This window comes from Fukomys damarensis, unplaced genomic scaffold (genome assembly GCF_012274545.1).
Source record: "Fukomys damarensis isolate Sample0158 unplaced genomic scaffold, DMR_v1.0_HiC HiC_scaffold_34, whole genome shotgun sequence".
NCBI lineage: Eukaryota > Metazoa > Chordata > Mammalia > Rodentia > Bathyergidae > Fukomys > Fukomys damarensis.
Genome location: NW_022900946.1, coordinates 10,733,691 through 10,754,478, shown reverse-complemented (window position 1 = coordinate 10,754,478; position 20,788 = coordinate 10,733,691). Strand labels below are relative to the sequence as shown.

The following is a 20,788-nucleotide window of genomic DNA, read 5'->3' as shown; positions in this document are numbered from 1 at the left end:
GGTAATTTAACACACTGTACTATGGGTCCTAAATGCCTCAACATTAGAATTCTCTCTAACTGTAGCTAAATTATTTAGTTTTGCTGTGACTCAACTTTCTCATATATAAATCAGGAATATCATATTACCATGGGTTTTCCTGAGCTGTTGTAGAGATTAAATAAAGTGATGAAAAGCACCTCACACAAGTGGTTGGAAAGAAAAATATGCTTAATAAATATGAATGTCCTCTTGTTTCTCACGTTGGCCTACAGAGATTCCAAAAAGCATCCTATGTGTACCTGGGCTTTGTCCTGATGGGACCAGAAACACAGAAGATGAGAAAAGGCAAAAGTATGATTCACCTGAACAAGAGCACCGGTCCTGAGTTAAGTTTCTCACAAAGCATCTGACCTGTACAATGTTCATGAATTTTGCTACGAGGTCATAAACTAGAATTCAAACAGCCAGGTGTAGCTGGAAGGTACACTTTACTAAGGAGGTTGAAGAACACCACAGTCCCTTGCAGTATAGAAAACCATAATTTAACAGATTTCCAAGATACAAGACTATGGCTATAGGAAAAGAATAAAGCGGAGAACAGTACATGTGATACATTGCTATTCCTCCAGCAATGTGTGCGTGAGGGGCATGTGCGATTATTTACATACTTGTACAGATGGAAGGGCACACTAAAAACATAACCTGCCTGAAGGGCATGGGAGAAAAGAGACACGAAAGGCAAACGGAGAAGACATTGTCCTGAATATGCTGGAGCCACCTACTGATTTTACATAATTATAAAGCAAATTTAAATTTTAAAAAAGTAACCCCTAAAAGTAAAACGTTTACAAACAAAATGTTTATTGAATTTGTAGTTTAATCACACAGAGATGAATTATCTCAAGGAACTTTAAAACACAGGTGTGTTTGTGTACACATGTACACACGCTACGGTAAAGCTCAGGGCGCTGTGCACGCTAGGCAAGTACCCTGCGATGGGCCATATGTCCAGCCCCAGGCACAGTAATATGACCATTAATGTCTACTGAAATATACTCTAAGGAAAAAGATAACTGCAGATTTTTTTCAATAATTATATATATTAGTAATGGCATCAATAGTTATTCTGAGACTGCTTATACATTGCAGGCTAAAAACGGTTTACATGAATAGGAACCACAACCTTCAGCATAACAAGAGGATTATAATAAAATAAATTAAGCAAAAGTTTTAGTGTGTAGGTGAAAATATCTATATAAATTTGTCTTAAAAAAAGAAAAAGGAAGAGTGAAAAGATTTCCTTGCTAACTCTTCATTCAAAAGAACTATTACTAAAGAAAACCAATAAAATATCCACAAACGCCCCTAGAACTCAGATTATGGTTTCTAAATATCATTTCTCATTCCCCATTAGTAGGAATAGTGCTCCTTGGACAAACAGAAAGTAAGAAATGTGTGGGAGAAGCCTGGAATATATTGTTGGATGAGAAATCAAAGAAGCTATTAAGAGCTGCTTTGCCTGTTATCATAAAGACTCCAGACAGAGACCAGCTTAGACTATACAGCAAACCTTAATCAAAACAAAAGACCAGTACAGACAAAGTGCAATTGTACAGACAGAAAATCATATGGAATGTTTAAGAAAACTATCAGAACAAACAAATGAATTTAAAACGGTAGTAGGATATAAGGCCAATCACAACAATGAATATTTCTATAAATAATTTGAAAGTGAAATTTAAGAAGCAATTTCATGTACAATATCAAAATAGACTTATTTTTGATGCTGAAGAAAAGCAATGTAAGATATATAATATCTTTTCAGTAAAAACTGAAAAATAAACTTATTAAAGAAACAAATTACTGTAAAATTTATGTGAAATGCAAAGGATCTAGATTGGCTAAAACAATTTGAAAAAGTAGTTACAAGGTATATGATTTCAAGACTTACCATGCAGTCAGTAGTGTGGTATTAGCATAAGAAAAGACATACAAATAAGTGGAACAGAAAAGCTGAATCTAGAAATAGACCTAGTCTTACAGAGTTTATTTTTTAATTCATTTGTTTATTTTGGTATCAGGCATTGAACTCAGGACCTTGTGCTAGCCAGGCAGGCGCAGTGCCACTGAGCTAAATCCCCAGCCCCCAGAGTTTTTTTTGTTTTTGTTTTTGTTTTTTTTATAAAGATAGTGAGTTAAACCAGTGAGAGAAGAAAAGTCTCTTTAATAAATACTGCTGGAAAAACCAGATAACCCTCATCTCACTCCATATACAAAATTAATTTGAGACAGATCATTACCCACATGCAAAAGCTAAAATAACAAACCTTCTAGAAGAAAACATGAGAAAAATTATCCTTAGAATAATCAGAGATTTTTTTTTTTTGTACCGGGGATCAAACTCGGGACCTTGCGCTTGGTGAGGCGGGCAGGGGCACCACTGAGATAAATCCCCAGCTCTTGGACAAGATTTTTAAGGAAAAAACCCACTAATCATAAAAAAATTCATAAATAGGATTTCATCAAAAATTTTTTTTAAATCTGCTCATTAGAAGACATCATAACAAATAAGCAAAGGCTCAGCCTAAAAACATTATGTGCAGCACATGTTATCTGAAAAAGGCTATATATCCATCCACAATACATAAAAGAACTCCTAAAAATCAACAGCAGATAAAAAAAAAAAAAAATCCAACTTAAAGAGACATGAGGGCCGAGGATTTAGCTCAGGGGCACCCCCCCTGCCTCACAAGTATAAGGTCCTGAGTTCGACAACCAGCACCAAAAAAAAAAAAAAAAAAAAAAAAAAGAAAGAAAAAAGAAAAAGGAAAAGGAAAAAGAGGCAAGAGACTTAAAACAGCCAGCCCCAAAATATCTGAAGAGTCAACAAGCACATCCAAAGATGGCCGTGGGCTGGAGTGGAGATCACTGCTCAGTGGCACAACACTGGGGTAATGTTGTAGTCACAAAAAAAAAGGTGTTTAACCTTGTCAGTCACGAGAGAAATGCAAATTAAAACCGCAACAGAACACCATCTCATGCCCTTTAGAATGGCTAAAATTTAAAGGCTGATGGCACTAAATCCTGACAAGGGTGTGGAGCATCTGGAACTCACATTAATTACTAGCATGCTACAAAATGGTACATCTGTTTCGGAGAACTAGTTTTTGTTGTTGTTCTTAGAAAGTTTAACATCTAAACACCAAATATCGAACAAACAACAATTCTACTCCCAGGCATGTACTCAAGAGAAATAAAAACATACGCTGACAAATTTTTTTAATGATGTGTTCAGAGCAGCTTTATTCGTAGCAGCCGTAAACCAGAAACCATCCAAATGTGTACCAACAGGACAATGGTAAAATAAATGCTGCACGTTCACACAGCAGAATCGCACTCAAAAATAAAAGCAAAAACAGACATAAGAGCCAGGGTGAATTTCAGAGGCATGTTAAGTAACAGAGGCAAACACAATACCACGTGATTCAGTTTATAAATTCCAAGAATAAGCAAAATTGATCTATAGTGGTAAGAATTAAAATTGGTTGCTCAGGGTGGAAGTAATTCGAAACGGCACAAAAACGGTAAGCGGAAACTTTTGGGGGAGGCAGAAATATTCTCTATCTTGTTTTGGTGGTGGTTACATGGATGTATGCAACTGTCAAAACTCTGAACTGAACATTTAATGATCTGTGCATTTTACAGTTTCTTAATTATGCTTCAATTTTTAAAAATCGCTAAAAAATTTTTAAAAAGCACACAGAGCAATCCAAAGTATCAATAGAGACTGCTCTGGGGTACTGGGATCACGGCTTAGTTTTTTTCTTCTGTCCGTTCACCTTTTCCTAAATTTTATGATTTTCTATAATTAATTATATTATATACAGATTTTGGTTTTCTATACCTACTGTTGCCAGTGTTTACTTCTGAAGGGGAATTACGGATGATTAAAGGAGCATACGGGGGTTCAGTATCTGTGTAGGAACCGAAAGGAGCCAGCTCAGGCGGAGCCACACACAGACTAGAAGCAGACGAACTCTCATCTCGGCCCCTCCACTCCACGGGAGGCAAGTCACAGAGCCTGCATTTTCTCACTCCTCACCTGCTCCAGAGGATCCTATGAGTGTTAAGTGAGATAGCTGTGGTCCAGAAAACATTCGTCCTCTCAAGTCTGAGGACTTCAAGGAGCAGTCACTTGTGACACAAGGTAAAAGTTGGAAAAAAAACCTTCCTCAAAGTCAGATTTCTTACTTACAATCCTAAAGGAAGCAACCAGAAAAGCTACGCTGGAACAACTCTGCCTATCGCTGGGCAGCACACTTACCTGTCAGGAGGGTAGTAGTGGTTCTGAAGCGAGTGAGACAAGCCCTGTGTGTTCAGCTGCTTTCTCTCTACTTCCTTCCAGCTGTCATCTGTCCATTTGCTCTTGATCTGCTTCTCTCCCTGTTTTTTCCCCACATAGTCAGCATAGGTCTGGATCCGATAGCTTTCTGCATATCTGCTGGTATTGACAGCTACAAGAAAAAGAAAGAAATCCTAATAAAAGATCAACATGTCGCTTAGGAAAGAGCCTGAGGTGGCCCTAGAAGCCCTGGCCTCAGGTCTAAGCACTCAACTCAAGCTCTGCCACTTACAAGACAGGCAGTGTCGGGCACAGCCCATAAACATTCTCATCTGAGTATCCTCGCCTGCAAAAAGTCACTGCTGTCCGATCTCCCTCAGTGGGAAGATGCTTTGTAAACCGCAAGAAAACTATAATGACCTAAGTAAATCACTGAATTTCAAAACATTTGTAGCTGGCACGACTGCTTGAATATTATTCATTTCTGGGGAAGAAAATGAAGATAAAACCACTAGGCAGAAACTAAATTATTACTATTTTGTTAAAAATGACAAGAAAAGGGGCTCGGGATTTAGCTGGGTGGTTCCGCTGCCTGTCTCGCAAACACAAGGTCCTGAGTTTGATCCCCAGAACAACAACAAAAAAAAGACAAGAAAAGCTGTGTGGGCAATGGTGAACACTGTATGAAATTCCGAAGGCCTACTGTGCATCTGTGCCCAGTGTTTTGCACATACAGTGCTGTGTCTTCCCAGTACGCTTACAAGGAGGAATCATTTTTATTGATGAGAAATCAGGACAGTGTCTCTAGGGTGCAATCAGGTTACTCTAACCCTACTGCCAAGGTCCTTCTTGCTGCTCTGAATCTCATTTTGCCACCTGCAAATTCCAGCTGCCTTCGTAATACTTGAGACATGCCTCTTCTCTTTCCACTTTTAAAGACTTAATTCTCTGTACTGTGCCTTCGGCTGGAAGGAGAGCTTGAAAGCCAGAGCTTATTTTCCCTGGCCACTATGTGAATGCTTCAGATTTAGACCAGGTGGGGTTTTTGTTTTTGTTTGTTTTTGTTTCTACAGTGCTAGACATGGCAGGCAAGGGCTCTCCCACTGAACTACATCCCCAGCACCAGCCAGGTTAGTTTTGTTCTAATCCCACGCTTTCCCTCTCCCTGGAGCCTGTGGCTGGAACACACCGGCGGTGTGGGAGTGAGGAGGACCAATGGAAGGTCTGGGGTGGATGGGTGCCCACACACTGGAGCATGCAGTTTGGGCACATGCTCTCCCAGCCCACCGTCCCTGCCAAGAGTTACCCACACTGACAGTCAGACAGCGAGAGCCTTGCTATGTGGTCAGGAGCAATCTTGGTACCTGGGTAACTACACCAGGATTATGAAATCAGAAACAGAACTTCTATACTCAGACCTTGCACAGCTCTTGGTACGGAGTAGTTTCCGATAAATATGTGAATGAATGCATGGGGGGAGGCAGCCAGTGGAAATAAACACGCAGAGGCCGACAAGGGACTCCAATGTATCAGGGCCTTTAATTCCAAGAGAAGGGGCAGACACGGCGCGTGTCCAACACCTGACACTTTCATCTTCAAGGGGAACAGATTTGAGTAAAATTTCTCAGCACAGCAATAATTTATAGAACACTGTGCCCTAAATATTTATCCACCTAAAAATAATTTTAAAGAGAAAAAATATTTCTTCAATGTTTCACTAGGAAGTCGGCTCTACTCTTCCAATGTTCACTCCACAGTTAAAGATGAAAAAGGAAAAATCCCTCAAAGTATTAAGGAACTTTCATCTTCTGCAAAGTCTCCCAGAGCAGTAGAGTGAGGAGCTGAAACGTGAGCTCAAAGCGGCGTGCTGCGACTCACGAGGAGATGACACGGTGAAGGCAGCCAGCCCGGGAGATGAGTGACTTCAACCTGCTCATCGATCCACATGGTCTGCAGCGGGACCTGCTGGTCCTACCAACTGCTGGCAAGTAAGCGTTTCCTGCACTTCCTTCTTAAATTTCACTTTGATCTGCACGGTTTATTCTGAAGCATGCCCAGAAGAAGGATGGCACTTGCAATAATCTCTCAGATTTAATTTGGATTACTAAGTAAAAGAGTAGGCTTGAGTCAATATTCCCCAAGACAACAAAGATGATGACAGGGCCAGAATGGAGCCAAACGATCTGTTTAGCAGCATCCGACTGTTTCCAATCATTCTGCTCTTAGTCCCACCGACAGATGCTACAAACAACTCACTAACACAGCGAGGGAATTTATCTGAGCGCATTTGGAATTAGGATCACTTAAAAGGGGAAACAGAACAATCCATTTTTCACTGCTGGCCTTCACAGGGGGATAATTCACCGGCATTCCTTCAAATCCCAGCAGCTTTGCAGCCCTCCGCCTTTAATCTAGGAGCCAATCTCTGGCTCCAAGCCACACCTCTAATGGGTGAATCAGCAAAATGAATTGTCTGTCAACTGTGTCCTCCAGCCAGTCCAAATCCCTGTTAGAAGCAGCAGTGCGGAGCAGGCTGCTTGGTAACACTACCCCTTTCCAAATATGTCAGGGAAATGATTCAAGGCCATCTTTCGGTCCTGACACTGTGTCAAAGTCATCGGGGAACCAAACACGCTGGGAGGTTAGCCCGTCTTCCTGCAGGCAAGTGAAGAGGTTCCTCTCACGTAACTACCTCCTGCGCTCACAGCTTCACTGGCCTGGTCCACTGTCTCCGACACTCTGCACACTTCGGCAGCATTTATTTAAATCTTTAAAACAACCGCATGAGGAAGGGATGTTCCAGGGGCCATAAAGACAGAGGGACTGAGCATCAGAGACCCTAAACAGCTGGCTGAGGCCTTGTAAGTCGTCTATGTCAGATACAGATTCCTTCTGAAATTGATCTATGGATTTATTATAACTCCAGCAAAACAAAAAGAGAGGCCATTTAAATTAGGTATTGTAGATATTAAAGCTAAAAGCAACAGAAAAGAGTGGTAGTTGTGAAGAACGAGGGCTGTGGTTGGTGTGGAGAGAGGAAGTTGATGACAAATGGAATGAGGGAATTTGGAGAGGGTGATGGAAGTGGCTTATGTCTTGGCTGAGCCAATGGTTATATGGACAGATGTACTCGCTGAAGCCCAGAACTATACTCAAAGATAGTAATCTTACTGTATATAAATTATAGCTCAATTATTCTGTGACTCCGGATACATGGGAGAACAAAAGGGTCAACAATAGCTGAGACGTTTCTGAAGAATGAGAAGGGCCTGGCCTTGCCAGCTAGCAGAGCTTGCGGTAAAGCTGTGGCAATTATGATAGTATGGCAACCCGGCAGAGATAAACTCATCCACGGTACAGATAAACCTAGAAACAGAATTACTGCATCTGTGAAACTCTGATTTTTGAACAGAACAGCTTAGAAGAATGAGGAGCTGGAAAAACTGTTTATCCATAGGAAAAAAATGAAATTGGACTCTTAGTCATACCAAGTCGAAAAATCCACTCCAGATGGATGAAGAACTTAAATGTCAAGAGCAAACTTTGAAAACTTAAAAAGAAAATGTAAATATCTTTCTGAGCTTGAAGTAGGGGAGAATTTGTAAAGAAACAGAAAAGGTTAAACTTTGTATACACACATATATATATATATAAAAGACCAGAACGTTCGGCTACATTAATATTAAGACTTCTGCCAGGCATGGTGGTGCACGCCTATAATCCCAGCACTCGGGAGGCTGAAGCAGGAGGATCGCTGTGAGTTCGAGACCAACCTGGCCTACATAGTGAGTTCCAGTTCAGTCTCAACTACACAGTGAGATCCTGTCTCAAAAAACAAAGAAACAAAAACAGACTTCTGTCCACCAGAAGATGTTAACCAGAGTGGGAACAATCTGTGAACTGGGGGAGCTGAGTAAGACATTCACCAGGCAGAGGGTTTGCACCACACTACATGAAACGCTGACCAGTCAGTAAGAACACGAGAGAAAGACATGAAAAGCATGCATCCTTATCTCACAAAGGAAGCACAGAAGGTTTATAAACATGCAGAAATGCTCAACCTCAAGTAAAGGCAAATTAAGAGTACAGAAAGATACCATTTTATACCTACTGTGTTGGCAAAATTTAAAAAGACTGATAACACCAAACATGGGGCAGACATGAGCAGAGTTCTCTGGTGGCTGCATAAACACCCTGGAAAACAATTTCGTGTTCTTATCTAAACGGACACCTCACATCCTATGTACAACCCAGTAACTCCATGCCTAAGTATATCTTAACACACAAGAATTAAGCAATAAATACAAGAATTTCTGAAAAAACACTGATAATAACAGCCAAAAAGGTGGAAGGGAGAAAGGGAGGAAGCAGTCCAGATCCCTATCATCAGGTGCACAGACAAGTTGCAGAATGTTCACACAACAGAACACTTTACAAGAGAAAACGTAAACAAACCACAGCTATGTAACAATAAAATGGGGGACCCGAGCTTAGCAATGCAATGATAGATGAAAAATGCAAATCTTGAGGAGTCTATGATACCTTTAAACACACACACACACACACACACACACACATACACACACACACAACAGGAAGGAAAGACAGAAGGGAAGGGGGTAGGGAAGGAGACCGAAGAAGAGAGGAGGAGAGAGAAGGAGAGGAGGAGAAGGGGAAGAGGAGGGAAGAAGGGAAGGGGAAAGAGAGAAGTCGGTTGGCCTATTTTAGGAGACGGGGCCTGGTAGGGAATCAGAATGACGAGACAGGAGAAGAAGAAGTAGGTGTAATTTATTAGCACTCTTTTGGTTCTTCATTTGAAGAGTGCTTCACTATATTTTAAATACATACAAAGGTCTGGGTTTGCCACTGCTTTCTCCATCCAACTACGAAGGGCTATTTTCAGCATAAACTGGTCTGTAAGACCAGTCACACTGCTCCTGCTCAGAGAGCTGCAGGGACACGAAAGCAGAGCTCCCAAATAGCCCATGAGTGTAAAGGAGCACAGCTGCGGAGGCAGTAAAGGCAGCTCCGCAGTCTGGTCCTCAGATGGCTGGAATCGGTGTGCAGCTGGGGTGGGTGGGCTACATTAAGAAACCACTGAGCAGTCACACGCCATTAGAGCTGGGCGTTTTGCAACGGCTAAACTTTGCCACCATCAAGTTCTCAATGTTTAAAGGCACTGCTTACTTTCTTATTAATAAGACGGTTCTAGGCATTTAATGGTTATTATCTGCCAAACACAGACTATCCGGTGAACATAATTCTGACTTTAAAGATAAGGAAATCCAGGCTCAGAAATGCCTACCCAACTTTTTGAGCTGAAATTCAAAGTGAATACTATATTCTTCTCCAGACTCCACATGCTCTGCCTGGAAGGGCCTCATATGGAGTCCCTGAGAGGTGACACAGGTGTAAATCTTGTCTGCAGGAGCACCACAGTGTCTGTCACTTCGCCACACAAAATTCTGTGTGAACTCCAGGAGTGTCTGTGGATCCCCTGGTGTGACATGTGCCAAGAGTGGCCCGTGCTAGCTGCATAAACCCAAGCCCTGCTGCCTCTTCCAGCTTAAAGTTAACAGGGCCAGGTCCTGCCACCCTGCATGAGGCCTCACTCCTCCCACAGCAGCTGCCAGCCTGGCCCTGCACCACCTGGCTGCCCTCTGGATTTCCACCCTATGTTTGGATGACACCCTTTGTCATTTTTGTTTCCTCACTTAAATATGAATATATTCTATACAAAAATTTTCTCCTAATCCATAGAATTCTGCTCAGGTCAGGATTTGCAACAGATTGACCACATCTCCATTTTTACTGCAGAGAACGGAAGGCTGTACCAAGCATTCTGCAGGAGAGCTGACAAAACATTTGTTTAGAAAGGCGCTAAAACTAAGACTATGCCAAATCGACCAAGCCTGATGGTCACAATGAAGCTTTTTTTTGATCTTGAATGTTATTTCCCCTCAACATGTCAGAGGGACGAGGCAGATACTAAGTGTATGCAGGAATCAAGGGATTTAACAGCAATACAGGTATTTCCAAGGGGCCAAATGAACATAAAAAAGGCCAGGCCAGCCTAGAAGATGACAGCCCTCTGTGGGCCCTGCAGCCCATGCCCCCCCTGCCATCACGCTCCATCCTCCTCAGTGATGGCTGCAGCCTCCAGGGAAGTGTGGACCTGCTGGCTGGCCCATCACACAGGCCCCTGTGGTCACCTCACCCCATCCAGCCCTTGCACCTCTGTTCTGATGTCCCATGTTGGCCTCTCTGTCTCCCCAGCAGGGCCAGGTACTCTGAGGATAGAGGCCCTACCTCATTCCTCTTTGTAGTACCTGGATCCACCCCTGTACTTCTGTGGGAATACAATATAAGTTAGGCAAGGCACGGAAGGACGAAGCACAGCTTCCATGTCTGTTGGCAGACCAGACGCATACTTACAAATGTTTCATTTAAAAACTCCATGTTGAAGCCTGATATGTGAACAAAGAACGTGGACTGGAACAAAAGATGCTTTCTTGGGCTCTGGCTCTGATCTAAAAAGAGCAGCTTCCCTAGGGCAGTAACTAAGGGAATGTAGCACCTCGCCCAAGCCAGGCAGTGATGCTGGGGAAGAAACAGCCACCACCACTGACAGCCAGCACAGGCCACTCATTTGCCCCCGTCACACAGTTTGGACTTAGGGCTGTGCCTCTTTGTCCTTTCATATCAGGGACAGTTCTCCAACAGAGGATAAAAATATTTTTTTAAAGTAGTAAGGCTTATAGAATGAAAAAGTTAGGAAAGGGAAGAGACCCAAGCCCCAGAAAAGGACAGAGTGAGCTGGTGAAGCTGAGTGGTGAGGACTTCGCTCATTCTGGCTGCTTTCTCAGGGCCCGCTGCACTCCTGGCACTTAGGAGGCACTCGGTAAAGGAGTTATGGAGAAGGAAGCAGACTCAAGGACAACATTCATTCCGGAGACACACGGTGTAGGGTGCGACAGCCGCAGCAGCTCACAGCACCTACACACTATCCACATACTCTAGGTGCAGGCATCTCGGCCTAGGATGGCTGTGCTCAAGACAGGGCTCAGAGAAAGCTCAAAGGGCAGCCAGCTGGGATGAGGCACAGCAAGGGTGAGATCCTGGTCCCAGCATCTGACAGTCATGCCCCAACTGCTATGTCCACATCTTCCCTCAACTAAAGATAAGCTGCTGTTTCTGGATCACATTTCACTATATATTCAGTTAAGACCAACAAGTGGCAAAGAAAACACGCCTTGAAAAATTTGGGAAGGCTGTCATGAAGACAATATAATTTTTATTATTTAAAACCCACCCAAATGAAGCAACAAAGCTGACTGCAAAGCCACAGGTACTTAGATCACATAGGCTGGGGTTCAACTCCCATCCTAATTATTTTTTGGTACAGAGGACTGAACCTGGGACCTCGCAGGCATCAGTACCACTAAGCTAAATCCCCAGCCCACCCTAATCTTGACTTTGAGGCAAGTCACCTGCTTCCCTGGACTTCTGTTTCTTTCCATAAAATAGGTATCTTGTCTTTCTTACAAAGTGGTTAGGAAGAGCAGAGTATCATGCAAAGCTTTTAGCAACAGGCCTGGGGTAATTACCAGTAGCTGCTTAGTTAATGAGGCTACTGCTATTTTTCTGTTGTTTTGTTTTTGGAGACAGGGTCTGTGCAATTCAGGCTGGACTTGAACTACTATGTAGCTCAGACTGGCCTTGAACTTGCAGTGATCCTCTGGCCTCAACCTCTCAAATGCTGGGATTACAAGCATGCACCACATAGTAGCAGAGGCTACTGCTCTTAAATCACAATCACATACTTCAGGCAAAAAGAACTGTACCCCAGCCAACAGAGGACATTTTGCAGCTGCACTTATCACAGCATGTGTACCTCGGGCTTGAGACAGTTCACTGAAATACCCAGACCATCTAAAACTGAACATAATCTAGCAGTCTAGACAAATATATAATGAAAAAGTCCAAAGCATAATTTTTCAAAATTTTACTAATACCAAAGCAGCCATCTGATTTGTCTTAACTCTTTTAGACACTACCATGGTCTGTTTCTGAAATATTCATCTCATCTCATTCATTCAATAAAAACTGGCCTGCACTGGGGATTTAGCTCAGTGGTTTCGCCGCCTTCCTCACAAGTGCAAGGACCCAAGTTCGATCCCTGGTACTAAAACAATAAAATAAATAAACAAACAAACACACAGTGGTGTGCTGTGGGCACTGTGACGTGGCACAAGGGAGGAGACATTCCTTGCCTAGAAGCCCATGATCTAGAGATGTCATGAAGAAAAGGGAAAAGATGGTAGAATAGCACCAGGTAGGCAAGAGTCGAGACGAGAAACACTGACTTTGCCAGGAGTAGGGGCTGAAGTAAGAAGAGCTAATAAATACTTCAAGGTTGACTGTGAGGTGGCCCAGGCCAGGTACTTCAGCATTTAATGAAGGACGTCACCAAGCGACATGATGTCCAACAGCCAGCCTGTTGTGGCTTTTTCTCTTCATTGCATGGTAACAAAGTGAAAGGTCAATTAAAGATAAAGCTAGTAATATTAAATTCTGGTGATCCATCAAGGACTATGTTAACTGCTTTACAAACACATGTATTTAATTTTTTGTTTGTTTTTTGAGACAAGATCTCACTATGTAGTTCACGATGGCCTTGAACTCAGGGTGATCCTCTTGCCTCAGTCTTCCAAGTGCTGGGATTACAGGTGTGAGCCACCATGCCCCACTTACACTAAATCCTTACTCATTTATCCATCCACCCACTCATAAACAAACCATCTTCTAAAACTAGGCACCTGGGTTATGAGGATGAAACAGAGACACAGTACTGTACTAACTGGGGAGAGAAAAGCACACGAATGCCAAGGGGAGAGGGTGGATTGACCATCACCTGTGCGCTGAGGTGGGACAAGGAGCTCATCAAGGTGAAGACACAGTGGCAATTTCCTCAAGGAAAGGCACTGAACACTGGAGAACAGCGCAGAAAATGCTGAAAGTGGAGAGCTGTATTCCAGCAGACAGACTCTGAAGTGAGCAATCTCTGAGGCAGGTGGGAGTCTGGGCTAAAGAACCCAAAGAGCAGGCTGGTGACACCCAGAGAGGGAAATGGAGGACACAGCCCAGGAAGCTGGAGTGAGGGCCTGCGGGTGCCAGGGTAGTGCTGGGGGAGCTCTCCATCAGACACCCTCCTCCTAAGGGCTGGGGAGGCCAGCCTGCGCCAGTACAGTAAGCAGGAGAGAGAGGGTGGCGGCTGGTCAGGACACAGGAGGTCCAGGGACAGTGCGTGTCTGTACCATTTAGGGACCGGGGACAGGAGGATAGGGGCACTACTCGGTATGGAGTAGATGGAGGGTTGCTTTGAGGTACTGGAAAACATCCAACGGAAATGTGGGGTAGACAGAATCTTTTCGGGAATTATTGTCATGAAGGTATTTTGAGACCTAAGAAAAGGCAGAAATGCTAATGGAGAAGTCACAGGGTGTCACAGTTTGTATCTAGATGTCCCTCCAAAGGCTCATGCACTCATCTCTGGGATCATGAATGCGTGGTACTCAGCTAAACATGATGTTGGGAGGTGAAGGCTGGTTGCAGGAGCTGGGTCAGGGGGGCGTGACCTGGCAGGGTCTCCCTCCCTTCTCCCTTGATCACTGCTTCCTGCTGCCAGGTCATGAGCTGTCTGTCCTCTGTGAAGCCCCTCTACTATGCTGCCCTGGCCTCGAAGCCAGCCAACTATGGACTGAACTGAAGGTCACCGTCTCAGGCAGGGTCTGTGAGCCAAACTAAAGCTTTCCTCCTTTAAGTTGTGGGCGCTGGGTATTGGGTCACAGGGATGAAAAAGTAACTAAGACTCAGGGCAAAGACAGAAGTCTTCAGAAGAACACCAACATTTAACCACAGCATGGCTGGGAAGGAGCAGGCAGCAGAGCCTTTCAGGAGGACACAAACCTAACAAGCAGTTTTACAGAATTCAAGCAGCATTGCCTTTGAGAAGGACAGGTCAGTGACTCAGGCCTCAGGCCAAGGGGAGAAGGCCACCTGCAAGAAGGCCACTGGGAGCCTGGAGCGAGAGCTGGAGGCCAGGACAGTGAGAAAGCCTCCAGCAAGGGCAGGGGCTACAAAAAAGACCTCGGGAGAGAGTGAGGTGGGGTGCGGTCTTCTGTAAGGATGGAAGGCACTCAGCAGGCTTTCACACCGCTGGAAGAAGCCAGGTGAGCAAGGAGAGAAGGGCTAAGTGAAGGCCCCCAGGAGGAAAACAGGACCAGGCACTCATGAGGGAGGTACAGAAGGGAGGGCTGTGTGCAGAGTTCCGTCGTCACTGTGGGACAAGGGCACTGCACTTAGAAGTCGGCTGGCTGCTTCGCGGTGGAGGGGCTGGCTGTGAGAGGACAGGGCTGGAGCCCGGGAGCACAGAAGGAGCACATGAGGCTATGTGGCTGACACTAGCTAGGACCCTCCCAGAGACAGTGACCTCCAGTTCAGCGTTACCAATCTGCGAGACACTTTTTCTACTCAAAACCCCCTCCCCACAATGTAAGTAGCAGCTCTATTCACACAGATGGAAAACAGGCTGGAAGGGTGGAACAAACTGTCAAAGGCCACCGCTGTCACCTGCAGGGGCCCGTCTGATACCAAGCCCCTGACTCCCTCAACACAGCAGCCGCTCTAATATCCAGCCAAACTGAAGGGGTCAGCTGACACAGCTCTTTCCGAGGCAGGGTCCAAAGGGAAGAGGGCAGAAAGGAAGACAGAGTCAGGAAGGCACAGTCACAGTGCAGGGAAAAGTTTACAGCTATTACTTTTTTGTTGTTGTTGTTAAAGCTTTGTTTTTTAGACAAAATACACAACTTAAAATAGGGTTTGGGAAGCAATTCCACACTTAACAGTCTTGAGAGACTTGACAGACAACTGAAAGATCTAAGCAATTTACAGTGTTCTTCACACTTCATGGGAGAAAATTAAGATTGATGTCTCAACTACACAAGAATAACTTAAGGTAAAATCAAAGATCTCCTAGATCATGTGAAATTACACATCCTAAATGTCATGAACACTGAATAAATCCCACCCTGGGGAAGTCTGACTAGTTTGTGCTTTAGTTATGCTATTTTATAGCAGTATCTTTAAGGTCTGCTTCCACACCTGTGATGAAGGGGTGCAAACAGGTAATAATCATGGTTTCCAGGGAGGCCACCATGTGCCAGGTGCTCTATCACCTCTAATCCAATAATAGCCCGTTAATATATTCTCTTTCATCTCTAATCCTATCCTGGCAAGACAGAATTATTTCAAATATGACAGAGCAGTGCCTCAGAGACACAGTAACTTGCCTGGTGTCACATAGCTGGAATTTAACCCATCACTGGCAATGCTCCCCCCCCACACACTATTTCTTTCTTGCTTTTTTGGCAGCATACAGCCATGTACGGTACTAGGCTTTATACTACAATGGTATCACTGAGTAATGCCTACTTTCTTATGGGAAACCCGCTTTATGCTTTCCGTTTCACTGCTTTTTTCCCTTCCTTTTTTTTTTTTTAAAATGCTGGTATCAACCTGGCTGAATTTCCTATTTTTTAAATGCTGGTATCAACCTGGCTGAATTTCCTGCCGCTCCACTGGGCCCTGACCCCAAGTATGAAACATGCCATGGTGCACCGACACCACCACTCAAACTACTATGTACTTTGTGTTCTAAAAGGTTAATCAGCCAAAGAACTTTTAGGACACAACCTATCAGAGCCTGCGTGTGGCTGCGGGTTGGGGCTGGGTCCTCGCTCACATTTAAGTAGGGTCCTTTGTCTGCACTGGTTCTTGCTAACAATGCTTCTGCTTCAATGCCAGGGACAAACACACCCTAGACATAAACACCCACCACAGGTACCCAGATGACACTTTTGCCCACAGCAACTTGTTTTATTTAATTTTGTTTCTTTGTTTTTGGTACTGGGGATTGAACTCAGGACCTTGCGCTTGCGAGGCAGATGGCGGAACCACTGAGCTAAATCCCCGGCCCCACAGCAACTTGTTGAGCTGCTCGTGAAGCATTAGATCTGCCCCAATATTAGTGACACTGTGATAAAGCAAACGTGCACCATCATTTTCCACTGACCAGAACCATGTGTGCAAAAGAGGCCTGACTGAGCAGCATACTTTGAGATTTCAAGGTTTTAGGGGCCAAAAACATGAAGTCTACTTGTTTATAACAGAACAGAGACTCATTCAATGTCTGTGGCTATTTTGAAGTGGTTTTCATTTGATAAAATAATTGACTTATACCTCATGACTCAGCTTAGTCACTAACCAATTAGAATCTAGGAGGGAAGGCAGGGAGTAAAGAAAGAGTAGGAATGTCAGGTCATTATCAACCAAGGAGGGCTAAACTAGCTCACCTGCAAGGTGACTCATCTCCCCTGGGAGGAAGGGTGTCAAGCCACTGAAGGCAGCTTCTCCCCACTGGAAGGAACCTGTAGAAATTCCCTTACCCTGCAGTGAGACTGGCTCCTGACTATAGTTCCCCCACTCTGAGCCTCCCTGCTGGTCCCAAGTCCTTTCCCTAGGAACAAAAGCCTAGTCCTAGGCCTGCCTCTTCCCTCTCCTCCCACATCAAACATTCACACTTGCCTCCCTAGCAGCTTCGGGCCACGCCACACATGATCTGCCACCCCCAAAAGGCTTGGAAAACAACAGCACAGCCTTCCTTAACACTTGGCCAGCAGCCTTCATGGTGTCTCGAAGACCACTCTGGTCCTGGGTGTTTCGTCCTCAGCGGAAGGAGGACAGTCTGATAAGACAGGGAATGAAATCTCTTCAGAATACGGGGACAGTGACACTGACCAGAAATATCTGACCTCGGAAAAGAAAATACAGAAAGAGTCACACATCTTCAAAGGGGAAATCAAGACTGAGGACACTAGTTTCATTTTCCACATCAATTTTATTCACTGTCTTTGATGAGATGATGTGCCCCACAACTAATTTACCTCATTACAGGCTTCCATTTGTACACTACACTCAAAAAAAACCCCAAGGACTGTCAAAACACACTAAAGAGGTGGTGCGAAATTGAGTAAGAATTATTTTGACTTTAAAGTCCCATCTGACTTGGCACTTACCACCAAAAATACGCTTGTATTTTTTTTTTCTCCTTTTAAATTACCAAATCACAGGCCGGGGATGTGTAGCTCAGTGGTGTCGCTGCCTGCCTCACAAGCATAAGGTCCTAAGCTTGATCCCCGGTACCAAAAATTAATAAATAAATTACCAAATTACTTCCCCTCCCCTCTTCACAATTTTAGGAAGACTACCCTGCTTCCTTATTTTCTTCTTAAGTACTTTTTCTGTTTGATGCGGCAGCTGCTATCAACATCAGACCTACAAGCAACATTCTGGTCTACACTAGAACACATAAAGATGCCAAAAAGAGATAAACCATAGAAAATGACATTTTTCTTGAGTCAAACACATATGCATACTGCAAGAGGAGGAAAGAAAGAAGGGAGAAAGGGAAGAGAAAGGGACTGAGAAAAGTGGGTAGGGAGATCGAGAGTCAGCAAGAGCAAGCTTTTCTCTGTAGTAGGGATTTCAGAAGGTAGCAACTCCCCAAACCCAAAGAATTAACAAGTTCTTCATCACTCTTACACATGAAAAGAATCTGTGAAATTCTTTTCCAGGAGAATAAGATTTTTAAAAATAGTGATACTTGGGGCTAGGAGAATAGCTTTGTGATAGACACCTGCTTAGTATTCACCAGGCTCTGGATTCAATCTCCAGCGTATCTCCCCCCCATCTCTCTCTCTCACACACACACACACACACACACACACATACAAGAAAATGCACATGTGCACTTTTCAGCCTTCCTATCTCAAGCTATTAATTTCTCTAAGTTGTTACAAACATTATCCTATGGAGAAATTAATGTAGATCTTTTTGTATATTTGGATATCCAATGAAAACCCAATTGGTTAGATTTAAAAAGTCAAGCCTAATATTTACACGTAAAAAAATTAATATAATGGCAAGTATAATAATGCTACACCTCAGAGTACTTTGAAATATCTTATAATACAGTATCTTCAAATTCCCAGTGACCCAAAGGTTTCCTACAATGTCCAGATACTCCATATGATATTAAGAAACATCCTCTGACAGTCATGTATCTGCACAGCTGTGGGAAGCAGCTCTCTGAGCTGTTCACAGAACAGCAGCTTTCAGGCCCCCGAGTTACTCCATTGCCCACAGCAGCAGCTTGCCATGAGTTACACCATTCTGAGTACAAATGCCAAAGTAAAATGACTCTAAATCTTATCTGTGGAAGTAAGCAATCACCATAGGACCAGTTCAATGACAAAGCACAAACCAATAAATTAATAACATATGGGCTAATACAAATTACAACCTATGAACACATCTAGTTAAACCAGGGGCACAGGGACATATCTAACAATATCAGAGAAGTCAGGTACTTGAGCTTATTAACCCTTCCCACCCGAAACATACAAAAGGAGGGGCACCTCAAACTCGCACAGTGGGAAGACCAATCTGTCACCGGTCACTTGCTACAAGCCTTGCCCAGGAAGATCACTACAATGACAAATGTCCTGCTCTGTCCCCAGGCTTCAGCTTGGAGCAGTTTTCTTGTGCATGCTCTCCCATCTTGGAACTGCAGCTGTAAGGACACCCGCCTCGGCAGCTCTGCCCACTGGGTTGTTAACCTCTGACTCGGCCATCCGCGGGAACTCTGCACATTCATATCAGCTTTTCCTTTGCTCTTTGTACGGGCTTTTGAATTCCTGCAGCCATCTTAGCCTTCTGTCAGCCTTTTTGTGCCCTACCGCCTTAGTCACCTTCTCCTCAATGCAGACACAAGACCCAACATCCACAAATTAAGGAGGAAGAGGTTTATTTTGGCTCATGGTTTGTAGAGGTTTCAGTCCATAGCAAAGCAGGGTGGCACGGCAGAGGGGCAGGGCCGAGGAGAAATAGTCCATGACATGGTAGCGGGAAGCAGAGAGAGCCACCAAGGAGGGAGGGAAGGAGATGGACCTTTCCAGGCCACATCCCCAGTGACCACCTCCTCAGCCAGCTTCACCTCCCAGCATCGCGTTTAGCTGTAACTCATCAGTGGACTTATCTTCTGGTGAGCAGCACGCCCCCATGACCCTCCAGCCTCCTCCAACGGCCCACCCATGAGCACAAGAAGCTTTGGGGACATCTAGAAACAAACCATAACACATATCATTGTGTGAAGTGTAACATGTGATTTGAGTGTTTTTATACTAGGAATTAAGATTAGAACAGAATAAAAGTACTTGTGATTGCCATGGTCATGATTACTAGTGAAACCAAGAGCACCCGGTGAATAAAGCCAACCAAACTGACAGAGCTTTTGAATCTGGTGTTATTCAATAAATTCTGAGAATGTAGAAAGACACAAACAAATACAACCGCCAACGTAAATGGCATGACTCGCTTACTACAACAGCAGAATGCAGAATGCTTTCTGACTGATAATGGAGCCCTTGAGGATTTTATTTTTTATTTTTTGTGTACTAATGAAATACAAACATACTTCACAAATACCTGGTTAATACTTCTTTGCAGCTCATAAAAAATCCATATTTTTCTAAGTACTGAAATTTTCAACTGAGAACATTATATTCATAAGCCATTCAGGTAAGTACAAATATCTGGGTAGATCTGGTGCCAACATACTATTAAAAGTTAAGGATATAATGTTTGAACATATTTGACCATGAGAGAAGGACAATGAACCAAAAGACAAAGGCAAAGGCTGTGTTAATTATTTTTCTCTCACTGCTGGGACAAAAATACCCAATACCCAAAGCTAAAAGGGATAAAGTTTATTTGTCTTATAGTTCATAGAACTGACCATACAGTCCATACAGTCAATAATCAGCCGACTCCAAGGCAGGGATGACAAACAGGCCTGGCGGAGCAGAGACAGCATGGCGTACACAAGGCAACAAAGGAAACAAGGGGGCTTCAGTTCGCGTGGGTGGGAGACAGCAAAAGCCACAAGAGAAATTTGACAGTGTCTCCCTGTCCCTTTTCCCTCATTCAGACTACTCAAGGTGGGCAGCACTCCCACCCTTAACCCTAGTGCCCTTGAGCCTAGCACTGCATCATGAATCAGTTCCAGCTTCACACGCTCTAGATCCAGCCCGTGACCACATGAGGCTCTGGGGGGACATTCAGACCCAAACCATTAACATTCCGCCCCTGGCCTCCCAAAGACTCATGTGCATTCCTTTATACAAAAGGCATTTAGTCCATCTCTAAGAGTTACCAAAGTCTTAACAGTTTCAGCACTACTAAAAAGTCCAAGTCTAGTCTTATCTGAGATTTAAGGCAAATTCTGAGCTGCAAGCCCCTGTACAAACGAAAAGAAAACCCAACATTTCCAACATTCAATGGACA

The 20,788-nt window shown here is 43.9% G+C and overlaps 1 protein-coding gene across 2 annotated transcripts in view; it reads right to left on the bottom strand.

Annotated features, from left to right (window-relative positions):
* The window catches only part of Parn (poly(A)-specific ribonuclease), a 153,888-nt gene that overhangs the window by 31,219 nt on the left and 101,881 nt on the right, over positions 1-20,788 (bottom strand). For both annotated transcript variants that reach the window (XM_010610023.3, XM_010610022.3), the window contains one exon: positions 4,307-4,496. In XM_010610023.3, the coding sequence (XP_010608325.1) occupies positions 4,307-4,496 (190 nt within the window). The remainder of the gene's footprint in view (positions 1-4,306; positions 4,497-20,788) is intronic.